The sequence below is a fragment of the Nomia melanderi genome, chromosome 12 (genome assembly GCF_051020985.1).
Source record: "Nomia melanderi isolate GNS246 chromosome 12, iyNomMela1, whole genome shotgun sequence".
NCBI classification, from domain to species: Eukaryota; Metazoa; Arthropoda; class Insecta; order Hymenoptera; family Halictidae; genus Nomia; species Nomia melanderi.
The window spans coordinates 14,243,944-14,253,601 of NC_135010.1; the positions used below are offsets into that span (position 1 = coordinate 14,243,944).

Here is a 9,658-nt window from a genome sequence, read left to right on the forward strand (position 1 = left end):
CGAAAAACACGGAAGGGGATGAAACGGTTTTGATTCGGGATTCGTTAATCCGGAAGGGGCAGGGTAAATATTTTGCTCGGCTAACGGACAGCCGAACAATATTTTTCGAGTCGCGAACGCGTCCCCGTGAACTTCCGTGTTTTCTAATTCGGCATTAAACTTTGGTCGTTCGTGGAAAGAATCGACCAAGGACGCCGATCGTTTCGCGACAGTCGCCTGTTTACTGGGATCGGACGGTAGAGAATAGACACAGGTGGATCGAATCGTTCTTCTAACGGAGAAGTAATTCGATAGAGTCGATCAATTACAAGCCTTCATTTATTCAACGACCGATTCTGTTCGGCGGAGGAGTTAATAATAGCGACCTCGAGGAATCTATGGACGGATTTCACGGATAGAATTTCATTCTATCGCGGGCGAGGCCTATAAATACAGAGGAGATTCGGCAATGACACGGAACGATACGAAAACGTCTGCGGAATGAAAAGTGAACGGATAACCGGCGCGCGAGTCGGGCCACGGGAAGCGGGCCACCGTTTGAATGCTTAATAACGGATGAAACTTTTAATATTCGTGTAACATTCAATCCAGGATTGAACGATCGCGCGCGGCAGCGACGCCACGGGACGTATCGTTATTCTCGATGGCGGCGACGAATCAATCGATCACCCGGAAATCCGTCTTCCGATACGTTATCCCGTTGACGAACAGAAACAACAAAAAAGAAAGGAAAAAGGGAAAACGAAAGAGGGGAAAAGCTGAACGCGAGAAAATCGAGCAGAGAGACGCCGGTAGTTGTTTTCGTGCGGGTATCACGTGCGATCCGTGAAATTATGCCCGCGGTGCGCGCACGTCGGCCGTGACGACGCGGACGTTCGCATAATCGAACGGGGGAGGACGGTCGTTCCGCGCGCGGAACGACAGCGGTGGCCACCGCCGCGTAAAGCGAGCCAGTTGGGATGCAAATCTTCGTGCCGTTTTGCATTTCGTCGTCATCCGGCCGGCCGGGGGACCGCCGGTGCGAGAGACCGTTACAGAGGGGTGTCCCGGGCATCGATGACATCGCGAAGGACGCGCCATTGTTCGGCGAGCCGTGATCATCGATAAGACCGTCGCGGCCGGGGAGAGCGAGCGGCGAGAAGCGGCGGGAGGCGCGACAGCGCGGGTGTCGCCGCTGGAAAAAGAGGGATATCCGCGCGCGAGGAAGAAAAGCGGGACCGTTAAAACGCAATTACGCGGCTGGAACGTCGAAAAAACGAGCAACAAGTATCCCGGCCAGAGGCGGGAGGCGAGGGAGAGAAAAAAAAGTATCGACGCGACGCGGCGTCGTCGCGAAAAACGCGGCGGCGCCGATGTGGGATGGCCGCGGTAATTGCGAGCACCGCCGGTGCCGAGGAACCGCGGGGCGGAACGAAATAATTCTCGGCCGGAAAACAAAAGGGGCGGCTGGCCGGTGTGCGGCGGGGGGGTGCCGGGGTGGCGGCGGAAAATCCGAAATACGAGTAGGAAGCGCCGTTAGCCCCGTGAGCGCGCGATCGCGGAAAGCAAGGCAAATGGGATGTAAATCTTGGTTCGCTTTGCATTATGTCATTCCGGTTGCGGAGGTGAAACGGTCGTAAAGCGTGGGCGGCGGCGTGGCGCAGCCGCAGGATTATGAGAGAGAACGACGCGAGGCCGGCGCCGGCTTTTACGAGCAGCTACACGTCTCCGCGTGAAAATCCGGCCTGCAGCCGGTGGTTACGCGACCGTTCGCCGACGAACCGAACCGTCACGAGCCCCGAATCGTCCGTCCGACGCGCGACGGTTCGTCCGCGAACCCCCGGTTTTTCAATTATCGCCTCGTATTCCGCCGATTCGCGAACGGTCGGGCCGATTTCCTTTCGCCGCGCGAGCGTCGTCGATTCCCGGAAATACACGGCTATTTTATATCTGCCGAGCAGCCATCGATTCGCGTTTTACGCCTCGTCCCGCCGCGAGCGCGGCGCACCGTTCGCCGCAACCTCGACCGATATCCCCGTCGAACCGGGAACGGAGCGATTCGATTTCTCCAACGAGCCTCCCGCCGGAACGGACGGACACTTCGAAGCCGCGGAATGTCGCGCGTCCTCGAATTGTTTCGATAAATTTTTCCGCGGGCCTTTCCACGGGATCTAACCGGCGACTTTAAGGCCCGGCGCGTCGCTAAAGAACGTGTTTTATATTTATCGTCCGGCAATAACGTCCGTTTCATTTTATACACGGGAACCGGGCCGGGGGGAGAGGGAAGAAGGAGAAGGTCGTTTCCGGAGAACGCTCGCGGCAGTTTTCATCCCGCTCGATTTTCCGAACGCCATCGCCGGTCGCCGGCGCGTTCACGCGGAAACCGAACTGTCGCGCGTTACGTTCTTGTCTCGGCCGGAATGTCCCCTATACCGGGTAGTCTACGACGTTCTCCTTTAAGGTAAACGGAAACTCGCGGCGACGTCGATATCCGGGCAGCGTGTGTGCGCAGAGTTATCCCCGCCGCGTACCGGGGATCGCTCGCGGTGTCGTTTGATCCGAGAAGTCGAACGATTCGCGCGAGTTCTTAACGATTCCGACTTAATAGCCGTCGGCGGGGGGAGAGGGAACGAAAATCGACCGAGAGGAACGACGCGCACGGGACCGCGAAAATCCCATTGTGGAATATTCGAACAAAACGCGCGCGCCTCGCTTAGCGAAACCGTCAAAGGGCAATTACAACAATGGCTCGGTTCGGCTACAGAGAACCGGGGAACGATGATGGATCCGGTCGCCACCGTACACCGGCCGGAACAAAAGGAACGAATTAAAACGCGCGCGATGGAGGGTCGCCGAATTAAAATGTACAAGGTGTGATCAAAAAGTCCGGGGGAACAAAGTTCGCAAAGCGGCGCGAACGCAGCTTTAAAATTAATTATTACTCGAAATTGTGGAAACTCGGTGGATTTATGGAATCGGCAAGAGAGAGGGAGAGAAAGAGAAAGAGAAGAGAGAGAGAGAGAGAGAGAGTGAGAGAGAATGATATTCGCAAATTTCAGTTCAAGTCCCTTGTGTGGCGTTGCGCGAGCTACGCGCTCCAGTTCTTTTTCATCGCGCCGCGCACGAAGAGTCGAATTGCCGGTGACAATCCGGTGATCGCGCAACCGGGACTCGCTTATTACCGGAGCGGACCGATTAAAACGGAATTAATACGCGTTCCCGGCTCGAGTTCGATTACGCGGAAGCGTATTTTCAGCGGGATTCGGGTAAATTTCATTCCCCGCGATTATTCTCGGTGCGCGCGTAGGCGGCGCGACTCTTGGCCTCTTCGGAGCTGACCGGCGAGATCGGTCCGTGCGATTCGGGGACAAAATTCCCGGCGATATTCGCCGGCGTTCGTTGTTCTCGCCGGATCGAAAAACGCCCCGGCGGCTTTCCGGCGCCGGAAAAATGCGGACCCGGTGTTTTTCCGCGCCCGCTCGCTCGCTCGCCGGATGCTGCTTTTGAAATTCGACAAAACCGGTGTTTACTGTGACGCGTTTCAAAGATGAAAACAGAAACGCGGAAAAGTGTCGACCGCCGTTCGCTCCGCCCGCGACTGTTGACGTTGCTTTCCAAGATGGAATTGCACGGATTCGGGATCACGGGCGGCGACGTTTTCATCGGATTTTCGATCGCCAATCCATTCGCGACTGTGCCGGCGGAATGGGCCAACCGGCCCGGACACTTCGCTTTGTCTGGAGCCCCTCTATTGAATCGTCTGTTCGTGTGCGACAGACGTTATAAGGCCAACCGACAAAAATCAAAGTAGCCCGCTACGCCCGACGTATCGATACATTGTTACGGAGCGGATTAACTCTTTGCGGTCGAACGCCGTAACGACCTCGAGTACCGATATCTACAATCGACATCCGCCAACGTGTAATTCCATTGTTCGAACACCGAGATCTCTTCTAATATTTCACCCCGTAGCTCAGTCTCTAGGAACAGCTTTCAGCAGTTCCAGAGATCCTCCGTGCGCAAAGGGTCAAACAGCTCTCCCCGTTCGCGCGAGCATCTCGAAGCACGATCCATCGAGCAACCAGTGATAGCGAGCAATGGGGCCGCAAGCACGATTCACGGGACGCTTGGTGGGTTTCATTAAAGCTCACGGAACCGGTATAAGGACACACGTCCCCGGAGGAAACGGCGCGCGGACGTAAGGAGGCCGGGGCCGGAGGGAGAGGGTGGTCGTAGGATTTCTGCTCCGAGAGTACGCAATGTTTACACGAGCGAGTGGACAGCCCGGCGCTTTCGCCGGCGATGAATGCGCATTACGACGCCGGCCGACGCATTAAACTGTAACGACCCGCGAGGAGGACGGTCGGTGGACGGGACTCGACCGCAGCCAGGACGACGAGTCGGAAGACGCTCGGATCCGAGTGGCCTGCTCGCTTTGCGGACAGATCCTTCGAGAACAATGTTCGAATACGCTCCGGACGAGACACCGTCGGACCCCGTGTCCTTCCTCCCAACTTTCACTGTCCGCCCTCTCATAAACATTCCTGCGAGCACCGATAGTTCGGGAACGCGAAGTTCTTGAACCTCTGTAGCCGGCGAAATCCCTGTCATGAATCGTTCGAGGGCTCGAACATCGGCGGGGCCGGCACCGAAACACGTTGACGTTAACACGGAGAAGAAGTCCGGAGGGTTAACTGGATAAGTTCTCGCGAGGAATAACGAACCCCGAGCGCTCGCAGAGTTACGGCTTAGCCGGTTGCACGATCGCCTCCACTCGAACGAGGAAGAGGCAAGATTGCGAAGTGACGAGGCACGATCGACGTACGTGCCACGAACCACAATTTTCTGAATTGGCTGTTCGATGCCGGACGACCGCCGGTTGGCCGGCCCCGCCGTTATCCTTCGGCGAGAGCACCGTCGGCCGATTGACGAATTCAGCCCTGGAGAACCGGCGTCTAGCGGACCCTCGCCGGTCGGGTTACGCGTAATGCGATTGAGTTACGTGGCTGCGGGTACATGTACGGGGTGCCTCCTAAATCGTGCTACCAGAAGGAAGCGGAGGAATTAGCTGAATGCGTATAATAGAATGTTCTTGTAGGCTTCTCTCGCGAGATGAACTTGGAAGGTTTATTCGATATACACTTCTTCTGACGAGGTCATTCAAATCTGTGATTGAACGAAACCTTATGCGTCACAGTATATATGCCTCTTTTGATTGGTATATTATATACTTTAATGTACACAAGGTCTCATTCGAGAATAGATTTTTATATCTAGTCCTCTGCTTCTAATAAGTGAAAGTGGCGAGCCATAGACAGACGTATTAATCGACTCTAATTTAACCCTTTGCGGTCGAATGCCATAATGGCGACTCCAAGCTTTGATATCTAAATTCGAAAGCTGCGAATAATTTAATTGTTCAGATAACGAGAGATAGATACGTGGTTTTTTTTCTAGTGTTTGAGACTTTGATAGATAACTCAACATTTTCGTGGACAAGTTCTCATAAGTTTCAAAAAGTCCCGAGCGCAAAGTTAACAGTACGGCCGACAGTTTTCCATCGCGTGAAAGAATATTACTCTATATTCTCGAGTTCCGTGGAACACTTTTGTTCTGAGCTGCACGATTCCGGACACCCTGTAGAAGGCGCGCGCATATACACACAGGTACCCAGCGCCATTATATCGTCCTAGAACCCTTTGGGAAATTGTCTATGGCGGCGCGGCGGGCCTCGATCAACCGTGAAATGTAGTCTGATACGCATTACCGTGGGTTCGCCATCGTGCCCCGTTATGCGCTCACCGCGACCCCGGCGCAGCGCCGCTGGCTGCGACCTCCGCGCGGCCCCGAGACCGAGACCTCGGTCTTCGTGGTGCACGACGGGCCACTTCCGAGCAAGAGTCCGCTCGGCCGGGCATCGCGTAATTTTTGGTTAATTGAAATCGCTAATCCCACGAATTGGGCCGGGCTTAATCCGGCCGCCGCACGGCGAATCGCGCTTAACTATCGGCGGGTCTGCGGGGCCGACGGTGAGGCTAATAGATTGTTGCGTTGGGATTTCGGTGGCGCGCGCGCGCGCGCTTACTTTCTCAACGGCCGGTCGCGGTGGCCAGAGAGAGCCCCGGCTGGCGAATATTATTAACGGCGCGAACGATAAAATCGCGGCGTTCGCGGTTCGAACATCCTGTCCGCGGGACTTGGATATTTAAACCGGGAACTTCGGGCGAAGTGTACATCGTTAAAGTGATCCCCAACGGTCGTAGGAACATCAGCGGGCTGGAATTTATTGCGTCGGGGGTCCGGAAACGGACCGTTTAGTGGCGATTCTCAGGCCAAGTTTCCGTCGTTACGACGCTGCCGGTTGTCGGCGGCCCGGGGAAACGGCGGGACGGGCTCGGCCGGAATGGAACGAAATGAAATTTCATTTCGACCGCGAGGACCAGCCCCCGAAATATCGATCACCCTCGCCGCGAGTGCGGGGAATCCGCTCGGCGAGTACGCGGTGACGAAAGTTTGCCCGAGTCCTCGAGAAACTCTCTCTCTCTCTCTCTCTCTTACTCTCCAACTATCTCTCTCTCTCTCTCTCTGTTTCTCTGTCTTTCTCTCTGTTTCTCTCTATCCGTGTCTCTCTCCGTCTCTGCCCCGCAGCTGGCCCGTCGCGCGGAATAAAAACACGCGGCGTTAAGAGTTCGAAGGGCGGGACGAACTGCGGAAACAGGGGCGAGGTAGAAAACGTTCTTCTTCTCTCGTCGCGAAAGTTTCGCCGTGGCGTGGGGTTAGTTCTGCCCTATGAAATCGTCCTCGGAGGAACTTTATCAGGGACGCGCCATCTTTCAGCGGGCCCGTATAACGGCGTTATACGGCCGGCGTTAGGAGAGATAGGTGAAGCGAGAATGATTCACGAGCGACGGAAATAGAACTATGACCGTTTCTCGACCCCGTGTGCTAGCTCTCTCGAGCTCGCTCCTCTCTCGAGGGCCGACCAAGAGAGCCCTGAAGAGCCCGTAAGACGACCGCCGGTGTAGTACGAGGCCGAACCACCTCCCGCTTCCAAAAAAAAAAAGAACAGAGAACAAAAAGCGAAAAAAAAACAAAAAAAAACAGAAAAACGAAAGAATGAGAAAGCTCGCGCACCTTTTCCACCCAAGCGAATATCCGCGCGTTCGAGCTTGCTATTCTCGCGCCCTCGGGTCTCGGCTTCGGCGATCCCTTCGATCGATTCGGCCTCGAACACGCGAGCACCGAGAGAACGTTGCCTTTAAAAATCAACTCTCGCTGCCTCTTCCAATCGCGAGCCTCGACGAACGTTTCCGAGGGTTCGAAAGTTTGCTTCAACGACGAATGAATCTGTTTTCGGAAGATAACGAATTAAGTCGCACGCCTAACGCGCTTCGCGTCGCTCGATAAGAGAGAGGGACATTTTGAGGGGAGGGTCGCGCCGAATGCCGAATCCGAATCGAGCGAAGAGCGAATCGCCGAAACCCCGAACACTAACGATGGTTCCCTGGTGAAAATTAATGGGCTTCTCTTCTTCACGCTAACTCAAGATATGGATAAGTTCTCTTCGTTCGCCGAGGACGTGACGCTCGCCCGCTTCTAGCGCATCTAGCGGCACTGTCAAGGTAAATTAACGATTAACTGTCTCTTTTCTACGCTAACGTGCGCTCGCATTCGATTAACGGGCCTCTCGTTTTCCCGCTTGCCGAATAATCGCACTCGACGTCGCTGCGCTAATCTCTGAATTAACCGGCCTGTCGAATTCTCTGGACGGAGACCCTTTCACCTGTCAACCTTTTAGCTGCGGGACTACCTGCGACACTATACAGAATCTCAAACTAACAGAATTGTCCATCGTGCAATTACGATTACTCTATGATACACGCAACTATCCGTAACGAAGAATTCTGCCGTTACGGTAACGTCCCATTCAAAAGGACGACACGCGAAAGCCACTGCAGTGGCGTTGGTAGCTAAAAAGTTAAACTGCGGCGTCGCACGGGAAGCCTCTGTCCAGACAATTTCCAGGCGCACCGAGCGCGACAAAGACTAACCATCGATCTTCCTGGCGTTGTTATGCTTGCAGCTTGCACATCGGGACATTCATCGTGTTTTGTTTTGTTGTAGCCTCACCCACATCCCATCCCCGTACCATCCGTTCAGGTTCCTACGTACGCGTCCTCGTCTTCTTCGCTCTCCTCGGGCTCTCGATCCCCGTCCCTCGGACAGCCTGATTTTCTCGAGGGTTCGCGGTTCATCGTTCGCCGCGCCCTTCCGTCGTTCGCGCCACCAGCCCACACCCTTCCCGTCCCCGTTCTACGCCCTCTGCGTTCCCAGTACCCCCTATTTCTACTTCTACCATCGCTACTTCTTCTTCGTCGTCGTCGTCGTCGTCGTCGTCGTCGTCGTCGTCGTCATTGGCGTCACCTCGAGTCGAGCTTGCGACGAACGTCCGGCCACGCCATCGATTCCCACAGGTAAGCGACACCGCGTTGCGTTCCGCTGGATCGCGTCGAGATCCATCGCCGCGGAAATTAACCACGCGGATTCGTTTCTCGTCGATGATACGGAAATGTTAGCCGGCCGCCTCGGCGGAAGTTATTCCCGGATTAATAAACGCGGAACCCGATGTGTAATATCCAGCGGGCTATCCCCGGAGTCCTTAGATAGCGCATCGCAGAGGAACGCGCGGAGGATTGGTCGTTTCGCGAGAGGGAACTCGGAGACCGACGAAAGTGGGCCGGGGGTGGGACGCCGGGGAAAGAGTGCCCTGGGATATGAGGTTCGCGATATCCGTGCCGGAGCTCTTTCCTAACTCGCTGCAACCTCTGCACCGTGGAAAAAGGCTGCTGCCCGGGGAAAAAACCGGAGCCCGAAACGCGAGCTCGAACGCCTCGCGAGGTAAAAACTCGCAACGATCGTCGGGGAGAAATCGTTGCCGCGATGCTGGGAAGAGGCCTCGGGAAATCCAGCTAAGCCTGTGGCTGTTACACCGACGCCGTCGTGAACTCGCATCGTGGGAAATACGGAGCGATCGTTTCGTATCGTTATTTTCATTGAAATAGTTCTCCGAAATATCGATCGACGCGTGTAATACAAGTTCTATTTTAAAGGACCGTTACAGATTTGGTATCGGAGTTCTTATTATTGTCTAGTTACTCTAGTTAATTCGAATCGACACCGATTTTTGCGTTGTAACTCGAAAGTAACGCTTCGGTATCGGTGTTCTTATCATTGTCTAGTCACTCCAGTTAAATATTCGATTCGACACCGATTTTTGCATCGTTGAAAGTAACGCTTCGATATCGACGCCGCGCGACGCACGGTCGATTTCGTTTTGTCCCGTGTCGCCGCGCACGCCGCGCGTAATCCATGGCTCGTCGGATCGATCGCGATCGCAGTTTAGATTGCCGCCGGGAAACATTCCCGGCCGCGGCCCCTAAATCATTCGGCACGCCCTTTGTACAAGATCGAAGAAACGGGATTCGATAGCGAAGCGTTTTCGCGACCGAGTCAGCTGCAGCTATCGGGATGGTCCCGCGAAGATTTACGCGCGCGCGCGCGAGCGCGGGCGGACCGGTTGCGAGCGTGTGCAAGATACGCGCCCTTAACGCCACTATAATGGACTTGCAAACTACTCAACGCGCGGGTAACCCGGCTAACTTAGTACGGTTTCAAAGCC

General features: G+C 55.1%; 1 protein-coding gene across 2 annotated transcripts in view; it reads left to right on the plus strand.

Annotated features, from left to right (window-relative positions):
- The window catches only part of vn (membrane-bound neuregulin protein vein), a 211,194-nt gene extending 202,753 nt beyond the window's left edge, over positions 1-8,441 (plus strand). Inside the window, exons 6-7 of one of the 2 annotated variants that reach the window (XM_076372471.1) lie at positions 7,527-7,601; positions 8,063-8,441. In XM_076372471.1, coding sequence (XP_076228586.1) covers positions 7,527-7,579 — 53 coding nt within the window. In that variant the 3' untranslated portion in view covers positions 7,580-7,601; positions 8,063-8,441. The remainder of the gene's footprint in view (positions 1-7,526; positions 7,602-8,062) is intronic. The other variant, XM_076372472.1, reaches the window with a different exon arrangement.
- The last annotated feature ends 1,217 nt before the right edge of the window (positions 8,442-9,658 follow it).